The sequence below is a fragment of the Aptenodytes forsteri genome, unplaced genomic scaffold (assembly GCF_000699145.1).
Source record: "Aptenodytes forsteri isolate BGI_AS27 unplaced genomic scaffold, ASM69914v1 Scaffold8, whole genome shotgun sequence".
Taxonomy (NCBI): Eukaryota; Metazoa; Chordata; class Aves; order Sphenisciformes; family Spheniscidae; genus Aptenodytes; species Aptenodytes forsteri.
The window spans coordinates 10,012,048-10,030,911 of NW_008796218.1; the positions used below are offsets into that span (position 1 = coordinate 10,012,048).

At 42.0% G+C, this 18,864-nt stretch overlaps 1 protein-coding gene across 1 annotated transcript in view; it reads right to left on the reverse strand.

Moving 5' to 3' along the window:
* KIAA1549L (KIAA1549 like) overlaps positions 1 to 11,444 on the reverse strand; it is a 73,740-nt gene extending 62,296 nt beyond the window's left edge. Inside the window, exons 1-6 of the mRNA XM_019474516.1 lie at positions 11,228 to 11,444; positions 7,757 to 8,371; positions 6,253 to 6,365; positions 4,530 to 4,749; positions 3,336 to 3,469; positions 481 to 643 (exon numbers count right to left, since the gene is read on the reverse strand). Of these exons, the coding sequence (XP_019330061.1) occupies positions 481 to 643; positions 3,336 to 3,469; positions 4,530 to 4,749; positions 6,253 to 6,365; positions 7,757 to 8,371; positions 11,228 to 11,444 (1,462 nt within the window). The remainder of the gene's footprint in view (positions 1 to 480; positions 644 to 3,335; positions 3,470 to 4,529; positions 4,750 to 6,252; positions 6,366 to 7,756; positions 8,372 to 11,227) is intronic.
* Between the last annotated feature and the right edge of the window lie 7,420 nt (positions 11,445 to 18,864).

The window sequence follows — 18,864 nt, forward strand, 5'->3', positions numbered from 1 at the left end:
GGGCAACCTGTGCCAGTGTTTCACCACCCTCAGCATAACAAATTTCTTCCTTATATCTAGTCTAAATCTACCCCCCTTTAGTTTAAAGCCATTCCCCTTTGTCCTGTCGCAACAGGCCCCACTAAAAAGTCTGCCGCCCCATCTTTTTTAAGCTCCCTTTAAGCACTGATAGGCTGACAGCATATATGATGTGCGTATATCATCATATATCATATATATGATGATATAATGACAGCATTTATGTGTTTTTCTTAATTATGTGCCAGCGTTTCTAGCAGCTGAAGTAAACACTGAACCCAGAAAACCCCCCCAGGCCCCCTTCTATTTTTTTTGGTTTAAAAAAAAAAAAAGTAGTTTAAAAAGCAGTCAGCAAAAACACCTACAATCTGTGGGCTTGACGACAAAGCTTTGGTGCTTGCAAAGCAAAAGCCCGACGCTGGCTAATCTTAAGGAGCTGTGTGCTGGGAAGCACATACTTACATTCTGCAATGGTGAGAGGCGGGTAGGTTAGATAGAAATTCACCAGCTCAGCTGACAGCTGATTAAGGAGGTTGCTGGAAATAGTGCCATTTAGAGTTGTGCTTTGATTGTTCACTACATAAAACAGAGTGACAGCTTGGGAGACATTGGAGGTGTTCAAAATCTGAAACAGAGGTAAAGAAATAATGTGTAGCTGTGTTTCAGCTCAGTTGGAAAAAAGAAAAAAAACACAACCAAAAAACCCCAAAACCAGTGCAAATAAACTGGGAGGAAGTTAACTTGAACAATGGATTAGGTACAGGTCACTCAACATGATTGTGTAGAACAGTTTATGATACTTTAATTCCTACTTTAGCACATGCAGAGTTACTGGAGAACAGCAGCAGGCAGAAAAGGTGCAGTCAGGACTGAAAATATTTTTCCCTGTTTTTTACCAGGAAATGTAAGATGAGGGAGGGGATGCTTATCAGAAAAAATGTTCAGTATTTGATGCAGAGGAATTAGGCCTGTATGTCTTGCTCTCTTTGCTGCCTTCCTAGTGCAGTTATCCAGACCTACACCTTTTCCATATGAAATAAAGGGATATCATGTCTCTTCTGCTTCTAGCATCATACGATTACAGCTCTCCTCCCCACTTCAGCTCTATGCTAGTGTCCTCCTGAGCCCAAATCTGATGACTGCATTTAAGGACCAATTCTATTTAGTGAGTACTGGATCAGACTTTCAAACACCAGTTTTATGCAGGAAGCAGAGAGGCGAAGGCGGGGCAGGAATGAAACATGTTTTCTCAGAAAACTCATGCCCTAGGACAAGAGGGATGTTTTTTGGTACTGATACTGTAGGTAGGGCTGACAGCATTCAGCATTCATGAGTGTTATTTAAATACCCCAGTTTTATGATTTGGATCACTAAGTAAAAACATAAAACATGGTATAATAAAAGAATTAGAGGAAGAGTTTGAGGTCAGACCAAAGGTCTGCCTAGCCGACACCCACTTACAAATGGCCAGGAGCAGATGGTTGGAGAATGAGCACAGGGCAAGAGGAGAGGACTCTTTTCCGCAGTGTAAGGTTAGCCCACAGCTATGGTCTGAGCCATAAATTATATGCTTAGGTTTAAAAAGGGTTGATGACCTTTTATTCTATATGTTTGGCCAATTGCTTTTTGTAACTTCCATACTTTTTCTCCAGTTACATCCGGCCATCTTCAAGACCTTATTACCCATTGTGTGAAAGGACTTTTCTTTTTATTTAAACCTGAGTAGTTCTATTATGGGAAACTAAATGATCACTCCTGATTCACTACTCATGGTTGGAGAACCATGGCCAATTTAATTTCTCCTTGCATGGAAGTTGTTTCATGCCTTTTACCCATGTTGCTGCCATTCTCTCTACTCTTGTAGTGCAGCAACGCCTTTTCTGAATCGTCTCCGTCTGCTCCAGAACTGTTTCTCAGTTTGTAATTAATCTAAAACCCTCGTACTATTTTCTGTTGCACTGACTTAGTCCTTTGCATGGTATTGGAATAATTTCAGAAAAATTTATCATGAAGATCACACCCTTGAGCCTCTTACTTCACAGTTTATATCTTGTCTCCAAGACCTCCATCCTATCGCTTCCTAAGTTGGCAACACCCACAAAACCCACAACTACCACCTTCTTCTAGGGCTCTTTACAAAATTGCCTCAGTGCTTTGTAAGATCTACAACATCTTCTGTGAGCAAATTAGCCACCATGAAGGTCTCCTCAGCATCACGGGTCCAGCTATTGAAAAGCTTGATAATCACTTTACCTACTGCAGTAGGTCATCTCTTGCCATGCACTTTTCTGCCTCTCTGAGCTCCTCCAGTTTGAACACAAGCTCACAAGAGACAGTACCAAAGTAACTAAGCAGAGCTCTGATGACCAATTTTCTCCTTCTGGTAAGCTACATGCAAACTATTCTGAGAAGCGCAAGTCCATACACAGAGTTGGTCACACGTCAATTACAAATCATAGCATCACCCAGAGGATAATTTATTTATTCCTGAAGTATGGCACAGAGCATAAGGGTGTTGGCCCACTAAACATATAGAATCATAGAATCATTAAGGTTGGAAAAGACCTCTAAGATCATCAAGTACAACCGTCAACCCAACACCACCATGCCCACTAAACCATGTCCCTAAGTGCCGCATCTACACGTCTTTTAAATACTTCCAGGGATGGGGACTCAACCACTTCCCTGGGCAGCGTGTTCCAATGTTTCACCACTCTTTCAGTAAAGAAATTTTTCATAATATCCAATCTAAACCTCCCCTGGCACAACTTGAGGCCATTTCCTCTCGTCCTGTCACTAGTTACCTGGGAGAAGATAATATAAATTAAAATACAAAGTTCTGCAAAAATCAGGCCCTTGATAGTGAATTTGGGTCTGCGAGTGTAGAACTGGAATGCACATAAAAAAGAAAGAAATATATTCCATTAGCTTAGATCTTACAAACAGCTACGCATGACACTATCTTTATACCTGAACAGCCTCACTAAGAGCAACTAATGTGTCAGAATAACATATTCAGTAAAAATATAAATTTGGAAGAATATTTTTAAATGTTTATTTTTATTTGAATTTCACTTAAATGATTTAAGTGTAAACAGTAAAATTCAAATTCATGAAAATAACAGTAACAGTCTTCTATAAATCATGCATTTATAAGTCTTCCTGCAATAAATAAAACAATCATATTTCAGATTAAAACATAAGCTTACTTCCATAGTGGCTGTCAAAGACATTATTTTGAAATACAAGCATACACATAGGAAAGAATAACCCAGAGAGTTTGGCAACAGGCACTGGCAAAGCACGCAATGTTGTACCTGAACTGTTAAGTTGTTGCTGGTGTTTAAGACCTTTCTTTCAGCATCCTGAAACGCTCTCTGTAACCGTTGCTCCATGGTCTGAACAAATTTGCATGACTGTATATTATCTGTTTGACCCACAAACTGCAGCTCTGGAAAATGAACAACATATTTGTATGTGGACAAAATATTCTTGGTTGCATAATTTCTGTAATGTCTGACAGCAAGATCACCAATTTACAAATTAAGCAGGTGAAAATAATGCCACATAAGATCAGTTTATGTCACTCAAGCGGTGCACTAAACTAGCCTTAATTAAGACAAAACGTAAGAATTAAATTGCATTATTAGAGCTGATACTCTCCACAAACAAATGGAGATTGTTTCTGCAGTGATATATAAGATGGTAACACCAGTTCACTGTACAAATACTTACTCAGAGCCAGGCAGTAAGTGAAATCATTCTAAAACACAAGTTTTACTCTTAAATCTTGCAGGTCATTTGCTCTTGCAAGACATAATCAATCATAATATTGATTCTCATTCTGTTTGTGCTAGGAAAAATATACTTAACCGGGTAATTGCAATAAGTATGTGTATATAAACATGTAAGCACACACGTAAGAAATCTTTTTACAACTGAATATGTTGTTTTACAGCACACTGCCCTCTCGTACCTTATACTGTTCTGCTGCACTGCAACTGCTCTGCAGTGATGCTTGCTACAGTACAGAGGGGTTACACAGCGACCCTGGGTCAGACGGCTGGGACCTAAGTCAAATCCAATGGGTCCAGCCAGAACAATGCATACATATATCATATAGTCACGTTTCTCATCTGATCGTCCTCAAAAGAAATGCACAGGTTACTGCACAACCCATCGATTAAAGTCCATTTTAATCAAACGCCAAGTCTTAGTCAAGCATATTGGCGTGACATCCCTAATGCAATGCCACTTCATTTCACAGCAGTGCCAACAGAGGTGACAGCAGAGCACCACGCAGGACAGGGATGTACATACCGGCTGTCCTGCTTGCACCAGGAACATCAACACATGAAACCGAAGGAGAGCTTGTCCTGCTGCTGCGCCGGAGAGCAGGGGCTGAGGCAGGACAGCAAAGGGGAGGAGGAGCATCGTCCCTGTGCACTGAACCATTCACACACACCCACACACACACGCACACAACCCCAGGCGCGCAGGACCTCGCTCACCTGTTTTCAGCTGGAAGTGGTATGCAGGAAGGGGCTCCCACGGCAAGGCCAGGGCTGCCACGGACTGGAGATGTGGTACATGCTGCTTTATGTCTGCTGTGGCATTGCTAATGTCGTACGCAAGAAGCCTTTCAATTACAGCAGCTGGCATAAAAACCAGTCTGCCCCGTGTAACGTAGTAACCAACTGTTACGTTATTTGATTGCTCCAGGACTTCAACCTAAAACACACAGGGAAACATTTTTTTTTTTATTTTGTTTGCAGTTCAACCACTATTTGATGGAACTTCTCATCCTGAAGGTAGGTCCCATGCAGGGTTTTTGTCCTGTAATCCCCTATAAACCCTACAGGATCAGTTAGTGTCATATCAGACATAGTATTAGCAAAACTGCTCATGGAGCTTTAGACCCAGACCATGCAAAATGTGCTCCAAATTGAAGCAGTGCAGTATTGCTACCACAGCTCACGTACCTCTAATTTAGACTGGGGTTTCATTCATGTGTATATATACTGGGACATTTTACTTATGAATGTAAAAATACAGAGAATCCAGAGAACACCCAGCTCCTACTTCATACCTGAAGTTCACTGACTTTGTGCATGTGTCTGTCATTGCAGGTTTGGAGACAGATTTTTGAAAGACAAAATTTTCCAATGTTTGATTCTTCAACCTCAACTGTCTCTTCTGTACTATTTTTCCTATACTGTCCCAGATGGTTAAGCTATCAATCACCTATATGAGTAGAAATGACAAACCACAAGACTGAACACACTGTGAGCCAAAGCATGAATTGAGTTTTACATCAAAATTCTGTATTTTCCAAAAAGTTTAAGCCCTGGAACTGGTCCTCCACACTAAGTTTTAGCTGGTTTCCTCTGTTAGGAAAAGGCAGCTTCTCTCAGGTTTACAAGAAGGTGAGAGAATAAGTCAGACTCAGGAATATACAATTCCCAAACCAAATAACATCATCCAAACTTGCAGCAGTAGAGCATGGGGACGGAAGTCAACCTGATTGCCCTCTATTTTGAGCAAAATTACTTTTTTCCTTCCCAGTGGCTTGGCGAGTATAACTCATAACAGCCTTGGACTCAGCACAAACCCCTGCCTAAGTGCACGGGAACCTGTGTTGCAGAGAAGAGTGCCCCAGTGATCCACCTAAGCCTGCTCTTACACACAGCAATGTAGAGGTTCGTGCAATTTAGCTGCAAAGTGATGAACACGTCTCCCTCATTTATTTTCAATAAAACATGCTTTCTCCCTGCTCAGGATTTTCGTCTCTGTGGAATTGCACTTGTCAGGTACTGGGTTTTCAAACCAGGGAGCAGACTGACAGCAGTGACACCCCATTTACCAGCCCTGCTCTTGCAATTGATCCAGGCTGAGCACAGCAGCACTTGGCTGACCATGAACAGGAGTCATTCCTGAGCTGCAGGGGGAGGAGGAAACTGCTGTCAGTAGTCATTTCCCAGAACATACCAAAAAGAAAGTTGCATTTCTTACTTCTACTTCATCAATAAAATGGCAAAAGCTTTGGAGCAGTCCTTATATTTTTAGATCCCAGAGTGGGTGCCACCTATTCCTGCTTTCCATAGGAAAAGCTCAGCGCTCCCCTCCAAGAGGCTTCCTGCATCCAGAGACACCACTGGAGCTGCAGCCAGATGGGATTCTCTTGGTGAGAGAGCTTTTTCCGTGATATCATGCAGGCAAGCTAAGCATGCTTACCTGAGCGCTGACATTTTGGTTGAAAGCTTGTCTCAGCACTTGGTTGAGTCCTTTTCTCACACTCTCCTTGAAGGGATTGCTGATCAGCGTCCTCCTTGTGTTCAGAAACAGAACTGTGGAACAACAAAAGCCACATGTTGGTTTGAGACATTATCATGCTACTGTTTGCTTTTTTCTTTAATTGTTTTACGTTGTGCTAGCTAGGTGAAGATCATCAAAGCAGCTAGGATTTGCAGCAGCTCCAATGGGAGCAAGAACTGCAGGGGCTCAGCAGCGTCCCCAAGTTCCCTATTCATCCCTTGGCAATAGCCCATTGTTTCCAGAGTGAGGTCTAAGAAATGCAATTTCTTTAGCAACAACAACAAGTCTTTGCCATGCTACTGTTCTGAGTGAGGTATGATGACACTCGATTGCCTGTGGACAGACTGGTGCAGCATTCCCAGGGCACTGAGCCGGTGCTGCACAGGCAGGCCTACGTAAAGGACGTGTGCTTCATACCTTCACGGCCAGAGTTAAGTAAACAAAGAAATGTGTTACTCCACCTCTACAATTATTTTCCTTTTAGGAAGCGTCTGTACACTTTCTTTGTTAAGATTATCATTAGCTTTTTCTTCTTCTCTTATAATTTGCAGAAAGATTTTTGTAGCTGCACTTCAGTACTTTCAATCATATACTGTATACAAGCTACTTCTATCTTTAGAAATAGTTGTTGTACTCATCACACTACTGACGTAGATATTTAGCAGCTACTAAACACACATTAGGTCCAAAAGCTGCTTATTTCATTGTCCCCAGTATCATTCAGTTCTATACAAGGTCATAAACCCTTTTACGTAGCTATTTTTCTTTGCTGAGATCTCCAAGATACACACATCTTCTGGTGCTGCACTGTGCTACCATAAGGAGTCCATATGAAACCTGGGCAAGGGAACCCTCCAGACCCGTTTAGTTCAGAATTCTTACAGCTAAGGAAAAGCTGTCTGTAAAAAAAACAACTAGAGCCAGAAGTGGTACTGTTCACATAGAAAGCTCAAAATCCTCCCACTTTGAAGCGTACAACTCTAAATGCTAAACATTATTTTCAAATGAATCTTTAATGATAGAATTAGGTATTCATATATAAACAGGGCCAAAGACTGAGGCAGGTTACTGCACTGTCTTCTTCAGTGATGCAGACTCCTTATTGCAAAGCAGAGACCAAACCGTCATGTCATACGGGGTTGTCCCTCCACATAGGTGCTTCTGCTAGATCCCTGCAGTGACCCACTGAATTTCAGGGCACCTGAAACTTCATGTGACACATTCATTGTAAAATCCAAGCTACAAATAAAGCCAATGCCATCCCTAGACTAGCAACCCTGCTTTTATCTGTCTGGTTTGTCAGTGCAGCAGCCTCATCCCCAGATTAATCACGAATGCCCACATGTTCTTTGACACTTGAGTGTCACCAGTTGTCCCTCATAGACAGCAAGGTCCTTTCAGCAAATTCAGTGGCCCCACGTACCTGTTTTAACCATAAGGTTCCTGGAGAGCCGGCAATCCAGGGGAGGAGCTGCTGTCATGTTAGCGAAAGCGGCTGCTGCCGTGGTTTCGGGAGGAGCAGAGGTGTTTTCCACTGGAGTAGGGGGAAGCCTAGTTGTTTTCGCTGATGCTGTAATAGATGTCAAAGCTGCTGTAATTGTCAGTGGATATGGGGTTGACGTTTTGGTGATGTCTGAGCTTGGGAACTTCTGGGTGTCAGTTACTGGTGTTTCTATCTGCCTTGGTACATGTGCTGTGGGTGCAAGCGTGGAAGCTGTGACTGTGCTGCTTTTAGGGCTTACGAGCATAGCTGTCACATCCACGGGTGATGCAGTTGCGTTTCTTGTTGCAAAAGGAAAATCTATATGTGTTCCTACTGAGCTTAGATCCGATGCCAATTTTGTGGCAGTGTTATTTTTTGTTAGTGTCAGTATTGGTGTGCTTAAAGCCATCACAGATGGCAAAGGTGTGTTTTCAGTGCCTAGAGAAAAGAAGGAAGAAGCTGGCACTGGTGAAGCTGAAGATGATTTTCTTGTTAGTGGTTTTGCTTCTGAAGTTCCTACTGTAGGTATTGCACCAGAAGATACTCCAGATAACACTGTAATGACAGAATGGGTAAAGTTGGTTGTTGACAAAAAAGGAGAAGTTAGTGGTGTTGGTGATGCATGGACAGAAGTTATGATGACTGACTGCAGAGCACTGGTGGTAGGGGTTTGCAATGGGATGCCCTTGGTAGCTTTATTAGATATATTACTGGGAACTAAACTATGTCTTGTAGCACTTGTGTCCCACTCCTCCACGCTAAATGTAGCTGGATTTTTATCAGCTGTAACCAAATAACCAGAGGACTCTAATTGGTCATCTGCAAATTCTGGCAAATTTCCAGAACCGATGTCGTCTTCTGTAATAAAACTATGCAAGAGAGTTGAGCTAGAAGGCTTGGTTATGGGAAAGGGGGACTCGGTTGGCAGTACGCTGTGGATGGCACTGTTCTCATAGCTGGCTAAAAAAGTCAAGTTGTCAGTGAGCTGAAAAGCCAACGATGCTGTTGTGCCTAAGGTTTTCGTCCATAAAGTAATCTTTCCAGCATTAGTTGTTTGTGATTCTGGAGAGCTAGGGAAAGCACCTGCATCATTAACAGGAGGCACATGTAAACGAAGAGGTGCTTCATAGTGTATACGGCTATTAACATCTCCAACAGTGAAGAAGTCAGCAACGTCTTCAGCTGTGCTTCCATACTTTTTTTGCAGGGGGTCAGGCACTGTCAAAGTGGTAGCAAGGGATGAATGCTGAACAGGAGATGTTTTCAGTGCAAATGCGTCTACATCAGATTCTGGAAAACTATTTGACTTTGTTCCAGCAAAGGGTAAATTTGAAACATTTTTACTAGAGTTTGCATATGAATAGTTTGCTGAAGGGGTGGAGAGGAGTGACTGCTCATTTGTATTCATTTTCTTTTGCAGACTCAAAACTACTGAGTATGGTACATGGTACTCGGTTTCCAGCTGAGAAGTACTTGGAGGAACTTCTCTTATTGCCGTTTTGACTGAAGTTTTTCCTGAAGGAATACTAATGCCAGCTGAAGACAGCAATGCTGTATTGGTCCACGTAGAAGCTGAAGTTGTGACTTCAGGAGAGCTGACAGTATCTAAATGGCTTTCAGAGTCCACACTCGAAATCCCAGAAAAGCTGGAGCCGTAGCTGTGCATCACCGTTGTCATGGAAACCGGTGATGGCCACATACCCCACGCTGGAGGCATGACAGAGATGAGATGCTTTCTATCAACTGAACCTGAAGTCTGACCAGAGGTAAAATGATTTAAAGCTCTTGGAGGTGAATATTCTGCACGTGGGGTCACAACAGTGGGTACTTTCATATTTCTGTCTTCATTTGCAGTCATGTCTGGAGTTTCTGCAGCACCAGGTGGAAGATGTGCAGCCACAAAGATACCAGTAGCAGATGTATTTGTGATAGCAGGTTTAGGTTTCCAAAGGCCTGTAGTGGAAGTAATTAACAGCACTGCAGCTAGATCAGGACTAGTCATGCCTGTTTCCAAAAGAGTGCCTAGTATCTTTGATCCTTTGGGGACTTTACTGGTTTGGATATCTGGAGAAACTTTGGGAAGCTGAGATCCATAAGGCAGAACACTATTAGCATTAAAGTTTGTGGACATCTTTGCTGTCACCCCTCTTGTGAAAGGCTGTTGAGCTCTTCTTGCCACAGGAAAGCCATCAGAAGTTGGGAGAGTATGTGCGGAAGCAGTTGGCAATCGCATGCCGTTTGCCCGATAAGCTCCATCAGACAGGTCTTCTGCAAAAGTCTGATTCAGAGCCACCACCGAGTACTGCGAGGAAACAGTCAAAGGGATTTGCAAAGTATCCTCATCAGCTGCTGCAGCACGGGGACTGTTTGTGTGTGCTGTCCTAGCAAAGGTGTCATTTGTCTCAGTTAGCAAGGGAGACCTTGTGCTTGTTGAAGAGGAGTGTGTTGCATTTCTAAAGAGAAAATCTGCTTCACTTCTAAATGCTCGTACTGGCAGCACTGCATTGCGAGCATGCTTTGCATCTGGAATAAGTGATTTTGGCAATGAAAGGGAAGACATGCTCTCTGTTGAGCTGGAGGCCTCAGCCAGGCTCTTGGAAGCTGATGACATGAAAGGTGCACTGGTAGAGCCTGTAGTGCAATTAGTCAGTGCTGTGGAAGACTGAGGATGACTCATTTGGGGTATTAGATGTGGAGTACCCACAGGACGGAAGACTGCTGTAGGAACCTCTGCTTTATCCTGAAAAACTGGTGATGACAGAGGAGTGATATCACTGTTTCTGTCAGTCAACGCTGCCTTAAATGGCTGACTCTTTGGTTTTACTCCAGTAGAAGATACATTATACATACTCGCATTAGGAAACCATGACAGGCTTCTGGAAGTTACTGGCAGGGAAGACTGATATGTTTTTGACACAGGAATATCAGAGTATACAGACAAAAAAGAGGTCCTTTCTGAAGGAGACCCTTTTCCCACTATTTCTGTGAAATGCACTGTTGTTGATCCAAAGAGATTGAAAGGCATGGCACCCGTAAACAACTCGGGACCCTTTCTGTGATCCACTGTACTGGAATGCACTACAGTGACCGTAGTGCTTAGAGGACTATTTCTGCTTTCACTAACCTGTGAGCTGGCTGAATCTGTGTTGAAGAAACCTTCAGGATCTGCAGACAAAGGTGCTTTGATGGGCAGTACAGCTGGTTTAGAAAAGTTAATGGTATGAGGTGACTGAATTACCAATGAGGAGAATGATGGTGATGGAACAGCAGCAAGCATGTCTGATCCTGATGTGCTTTCTTTTGAAATGGAGGGTGTTTCTAATGGTATTAGCTGAAATGGCACAGCTGTACTCAAATGTGTCACTGATGGTGTAGTGGACAATGTGGCAAACATACCAAGTTGAGGCAAACCTGATACAGCAGCTGCAGCTGTTTCATCTGCATCTTGAGATGATGACCTCAGAGGCGACTCAGCTGAAACTTCAGCGGGTTCCTGGGATGCACTGTTTCCACTGCCTTGATAAAGGGTGGGCAACAGATGAGTTTGATCCGAAGTCCTGGTACGTGTGCCAGTCAGTGTTGTTTTTATCATCTGAAGCAAGTTTGCATTCTCCAAAGTCTGTCCCATAGAAATATCAGCTACTGAGGAGGTCTTAGTTTCTGTGGAAGGCCGTGTTGGTGATAGTATAGATCTCCAATTAGGAAAAGATCCTGTAGAAGGAGCAACATTGATATGCTGTTGCCTGATACCTGTAAAATATTAAGTAAAATTAGCATATTCTTCCCAAAAAGGAGGAGCAGTTGTTGTCTTGTTGCAAAAAATCACAACACAAAATGCATTATGTTTAGTAAAATTAGTGAACTTTTTTTTTTTATTCAAAGGGCATAAAAATTCAGAGAAAGTTAAAAAAAAACCCACCACAAAAAACAGTGAAAGGTACAATGTGACAGATTATAAACGCCTCAAGTCATTTCATTTGACAGAAGAGTAAGGATAGCTTCCTAGACCATACTATTTCAAAATACTACTTTTAACTAGGACGGTTCAACATACTAAAAGACACCTTCTTAAGCTTGGGACAATTCCTGAGGTTATCATCAGTCACCCAGTGTCAAAATATTATGTGAGAAGGTGGGTTTAGAAGCAGTGTAGAAAAGGAATAGATTTTGACAACCAAGCTTCACTGACTTGGCATGCAGTCTGACATGGGAATAGAGTCAGCATTGGCTGGGTTCCTGTAGGATGCATCTGGAGGTGCTCATCTTGCCAGTTCTAATAATGCATGCAATTATAGGCACAAAAGGAAGAAAATAAAACAGGGATGAACGTGAGGAAAGGGGGGTAAGATCCAAAACAAATTAGGAAATTAAACTCCTTTTTTGATATGTGCAGATGTACAACGCAGCATTTCAAACACCAGTTTACTCTACATTCAACACCATAATGTTCCTAGGCTTTGTTTTCTTAAAATGATTACAGTTATTCTAAAATCGTAGCATGGGAAATCTCACATTCCTACTAATTTAACGATTAAGATTCACTCAAGAGTAAAATTTAAGGGGTTTTTTCCCCTCCCCCCTGCCAAGATAATAGATCAAAACTCAGTACTGGCACTTGCTACCAAGCCAAGCTGTGCCCTTTGCATAGCGAAACAGAGGCACAATACGGAGGCAGTCCCTGCCCTCCAACTCCAGTGCATCTGGATCAGACACAGAGGATGCCAACCTCCTCCAAACCTGTAATGGCATGGAAGACTAAGGAGGGGCAGACCTTGAGATACATGGTTATAAAACAGGCTGGACATTAGTTCCAGCCACTGACGAACCCAAGGGTCAACAGAGCCAACAGCACCAAGAGAGACCAGCCCACACTAACAGGAGCCAGCAACAGAACACCATACAGAGCGAGAGAGGAAAATGGGTCACGCTGCACCTATTTAAAGCTAAGTTTCTTTCTTGCGATGCCCTTGTGCTACACCGCCCATCATCCATATGCGCAGGCCAAAGTAGATGATTAGACTAGCTCCTTCAGGCTCCTGCGTGCATTCAACAGGAACGTGCTGCAATTATGTTCAGTGTTTCACTCTATAAACAAAAACAACCCACAAAAATACCCCAAACAAATAAAACGCAGATCTTCCCTTTTATCCCTGTATTAAGAGCTTTATTAAGCCATGGTGAAGAATCTTTCCTCCACTGAAACGCAAGAATGAATACAGAATCCAGAAACAAGTTGCTTTAGGGGAGCAGCTCCAGGATGGGTAACGAAACAGAGCTCTGCCCTTGTAGCAACTAAAAAAGTCCCCAAACCTTTCTTTTAACATGGGCTAACTTGCACACTAGCATTTTGGAGAAAAGCAAAGGTAGGCAGACACAGGGCTACCTACAGCAATGAGAGAGAAGCAGGCTAAGGGGAAACCCAGTCAGCCTTTATGAAGCTGCACCAGTTGATCAGCAGGCTGGAGAGGAGGCTGCAGAGTCCAGCAGAGAACCTGACCCACTAGGAGAGGTTTGCAGCACAAAAGTAATGTTTTTGTATTTGTGCCGTGGCTGCTGATGTGTCACTGGGGGGCTGGACACACTGAATAAAAACGTCACCTAACCACTGCGTAATGCTCGTCCTTCAGTTCTTGTTTCTTCCGTTCCATACCAACTGGCAACTTTCCTGTTTACGTCCATTAATGAAGTAAAGCTCTTGAGTTACTGAAGTTTTAAAAAAATTATAGCATATTCTGCAACCGATATACAATGCTGGCATTCCACTGCAACAAATTTTCTTTGATTCTACCTTTACAGAAAGATACTATCAGTATCTATTTCAAACTTCTGCCATAAATTCAACATCTTGATAGTGACTAGACGCAGCTTGCAAAAGGCAAAATTATCTTCCCAATACATGGAGTTAAAACTGAAGTACATACTCTTTACTTGATAATTGGTAGGATGATATAAACAACTACAGATCCTTATCAAATAGTGTGCAAACAAAGACTGTGTCATGGAAAAAGGGCAGACATGGGAAAATATTTCACTTCTACATCTCTCAACAGCTGAAAACACTTGATGAAAGGAGAAGACAACCAATTCCAACCAATATGAAAGTCACAATGAGAATTCCATCCCGTGTGCACTGTGCACCGAGCCATTGCTTGTACATACCAGTAGCTGTTTCTCACATCTTAGGATTACCTGTTATTCTTTCATACTTCAGGCTATTGACTAACCGCCACCTCTAACAATCCTAAAACCCATTTAGCAGTAACCTCATTACAACAACCATCATTGATTAGGGATCTTTCCATTTGCAATAATGAGAAACAACTCCAATATGCCACAGCAGGAAGTTAAAAATTTATCATCTAGTTTAGAGAAAAATCATGGCTTTATCATTCCTGAGCCCTTTTGTGCACACTTAAAGGAGTAACAGGGACCAAAGAAGAGCACAGAGGTGACCAAGAGGAAGACCAACATCTCCCCCCACCCCACCTCTACTAAAGTAAAAGGGAAAGCAATGGGGAACACATTAGCATACGCACCCTGTGCCTGTTCAAAGGTTGAAGATGATGCACACATCTAATTAATATTTGACAGTAAATAAGGATGATGAAGTTATGCACCTCTGGAGCAAGAAGTCTCAGTTATTGTCCAACTTCTGCCCCTGCTGCTGAGACACCACTGTTGCATGTTATTCTTCACACAGGTTTGGTTATTTCTAGTGAGACAGTTAGTTGGTAAGCAAATCTCCCCTGGAAAAAGTAGTGGCCAACTAAAATGCTGTAAGATCTGTATTTCATAGAATCATAGAATATCTCAAGTTGGAAGGGACCCATGAGGATCATTGGGTCCAATTCCCTGCTCCTCGCAGGACTACCTAAAACTAAATCATAGACTTAGAGCATCGTCCAGATGCTCCTTGAACTCTGACAGGCTTGGTGCCGTGACCACTTCTCTGGGGAGCCTGTTCTAGTGACCGAACCACCCCCTCAGTGAAGAACCTTTTCCTAATGTCCAGGCTGAACTAACCCTGACGCAGCTTCATTCCATTTCCTTGTGTCCTATCACTGGTCACCAGAGAGAGGAGATCAGCACCTCCCACTCTGCTGCCCCCCTTGAGGAAGTTGTAGACTGCAACGAAGTCACCCCTCAGCCTTCTCTTCTCCAAGCTTAAGACGACAAGTGACCTCAGCCGTGCCTCATAAGGCTTGCCCTCGAGGCCTTTCACCATCTTGGTTGCCCTCCTCTGGACACACTCTAATAATTTGACGTCCTTCTTATACTGTGGCACCCAAAACTGCACACAGTACTCAGTGGGGCCACACCGTGCAGTATATGAAGAGATCAAATTGCTTATCTGTGCTGCTGATACTTGAAACCGTGGTCCTTTTTGCTTTATGCCATAATAAGGCAAAGATCTATAATGAGCAATGTGAGCGTTCTGCGGATGCCACAGCACGTACTCTCTCGTCTGCCCTGCCTGCCCATCGGCAGACAACCAGCAAGAGGAGCAGCCACAGAGAAGCCTGTAGGACCCCAACAGCAGAGTTTCTCTCAGGACAGATGAATATCTGTTTGTTAACATGCTCACAAAATGAATTCAGCTCCAACTGAATTAAAAAAAACAAAACAAAAAAAAAACCACCCACCACACAGTCAGGATTCAAACATTTCCCTCCACAAAAAGGCAAAAAGAAGTTTGAGAACCTCAACTGAGTAACAGTCTACAACTCTACTGAAGGAAACACAATGACTGTCCAGAGCTTCCCTCACACTGTCATGGCAGACGAGAAATACTGTTTTGCCACTTTTGAGCCATTACGAAAGATCAACTCAAAGGTGTATTCAACCACAGAAGATTTCTGTTGTCATGACTTCCATTTCATTATTCAGATTGTCGTGACTTCCATTTCATTATTCAGATCATCTGGGTTAGTAACATTTAAGAGTGAAGCTGAGAAAAAGGACATATGAAAATTTTATTGTACAACTGACCAAGACATCTTCCCATTATACGTCAGGTATATATCTTTTCATAACCTTCAGCATATTGAAGACAGGATTTCAATTTTCAAATGGATTTGCTTTAATTATTAATTTCTGAGACAAAAAATATGACTAAGTTGTGAATTATTTTATTAACTATTGTAAAGACTAAAGTTTAATAATATAATAGTATCTATATAAGAGTAACTATAGCCATCTAAAGCACAGCAGAAATCCAAACATTAAATTACATAAGCCATCTGGATTTTATACAGGTCTAAAACAAACAGCCCCTAAAGCAAAACAATTCCAAAAAAAAATTAAAAAAAAAAAAAAAAAAAACAACAAGAAAACCACCACCCAAAAAACCCCAGCTTGTCAGAAACACAGTTACTTACAAACATACATAAAATAACAGTCTACACACAAGATAAGTACTATTGAGAGAGACCATTGGCTACTTTACCAAGTAATAGATAGCACTATCCTAGGGCTACATCACCTCTTTAAAACAATGCCACTAATATATGAAAAATGCATTTATTTTTTTTTTTCCTTCTCACAAGTACAAAGTTTTCTGCTTATTATTGTTTCACTATGAGGGACTGAGTGATCAAAGGTCAGATGTGACCGGTACAGGATATGATAGGGAAATAAACAGATAAAGAACCTCTGCTACACCAGTGGAAAAAGGCACCACCCTACCCAAAGGGTCATACAATTTACTTCTGCTGTTGAAGGACATTAAGCCTACACAGTATGATGTTAGCATCAACATGCATGTTACCTGACCCCCTTCAGAGTTTCCTAAAATGAATCTTTTTTTATTCCTTAAGAGTTTACAATTGGAAAAATGGCATACGGAATGCCAATTTCACGGGTCAAAGGGTATGAAATATGCTACCAATAAAAGCACAAAAAATCAGCAAAGCATTTATAAAAATAGCTATGTTGCATATCAAAATTTTACTGTTACTCACTGTGCAGAATGGTAAAACTTAATTATGCCTTCATAATATGTTATTCCAGCCTTACCTTGATGAAATTATTACATCACAACCTGTGCATCCCATACATCTCACCTTTGGCACCATTCCACAAAGACATTTGCAGCTTGAATTTCACACCTTTTGTGTAACATTTAACCTGTAAGTGATTTCTAGCCATGACAAAAAGCCTACCTACAAATACATGTACTGAGCCCTGATGCACACACCCTGAGCCACGCCTGCTTCTGCGGTCGGTGTGGTTTGGGTTAGCCCTCAGAGGAACCTGCCCAGAGGGATTTCCAGTGCATTGACTGAGCCTGGCAGGGACAGCACGCTAATACATATATTTTTGGCAACTGCCAACCCACAGCTACTATGGCAGGAATGGGTTGTGGAGAGATGGAGAAAACTGCTTCCTTGGGATTGGACTTTTGAGAAAGAGTGATGGTAAATACACCAGCAAAATAAATCCTGTTCTGTGACCTCCTTAATATCAGTTTCTTTATGCAGATTCTGGGAAACGTTTACAGTAATTCATACTGACTCTCACATTTGTCTTGGTTGTAACTTTTCCCAAATTAGATATTGACCTTCCAAACCCAAATTTCTGACCTGGAGGATTAAAACACAGATCTTCTTACCAGCACCTGAGGTTGTTCACATCCTAGCCTCTATTTACCTGTAATAGTCAACAGCTACAAGAGCCAGTCATTAAAAACAAGCACTGTTTCCCATCAAAAAAAGCCCTCTTCCCAGTGATCTTAGAGAACAATATCGGAAAACTATTATTAATTTATTTTTGACAACCAGGAAAAATATTTTGTCCCTATACCACCAGAATTTTGTTTAAACAAAACAGTTTTTCAGTGAGAAAAACTGTATGAGAAGGTACCATATGGCACAAAGTTTTCTTCTCAAAAAAAAAAAAAAAGGTTTGAAGATTATAATGAATAACAGACAAATGTTTGGACACAGTATTCGGTCATCTCAATTGCACAGCCATATTTTTGCTCATGTGAAAAGTCAAAGCAGCAATCTCTTCTGTTAGGAACGTGTTTGCACCTTCCCCTCTTCCACACAGAGATTTCCCTTTGGGTACCAAAGGAAATGCACCAGCAGCAAAGCTTTGCATCAAAGGCAACCTTTTAGCTATGAAATGAAAATATAGGGCTGCAATGAAAATGTACTCCTCTCCCGCTTTCAACGTGTCCTGCCTTCACTGCTTACACAGCCCAAATATAAGCTGGCTGGGATTCAGGAGAGCAGAGCCGAGCCTGCAAATGCTTCACGGCTGTCATCAATATTGCTTCAGGAACCGACAGACTGGTGTGACTTGTACCAAGTGCCAGCCTTGCCTGGGGGTGAAACACGTCTCCTTGGCCACACAGGCAGCTCTGTCAGGATGCTTTAATCGTGTCCAGCAAGCGGGGATGGAGGTGAAGAGCAGTGTAAGAGACAATAGATTAACCAGGGTAAAATAACACGCTCCTGTCATTGAGGAAACAATTCTGCCACCGGCAATTCCAGCTGCATCATCTGTATGTTGGATTCACAGAGCAGATGTTCAGCCGGATCATTAGGAAATGCAGGAAAGAGGAGCATGGCTGAGGAGGATTTCATTGCCGTGCGGTGCTGCAGGATAATTGCACATGATCATATAGAAACAAGAATGTGCTTTGGGGCTCCTGTCCTTGCTCCCACTGAATGTACCTGTTACCATTTCTGCTTGAGGTTATCAGATTATTCACAGAGTTTAAGTGAATGAATGACATTTATTTATTTATTTATTTATTATTTTTATAACTTATTCAGCAACACTTTTAGGATCAATGTTTTTGTGAGCCTGACAGCCTGCTTTAGCACACTGCTTATCTATTTATTTGTACACACACATTTATACAAACTTTTGTAAAGGAATTGTGTTTATTCAGGGAAGTTTATATAGACACTGCTAGCATCAGCATAAATGATTTAATGAGCAATGTAGAGAAAAAAATTCAAGGTCATTTGGGAACATGCAATACCAAAGCTGCAATACCAAAGCTGCCAGTTCTACACTGCTATAGCATCAGCAAATGA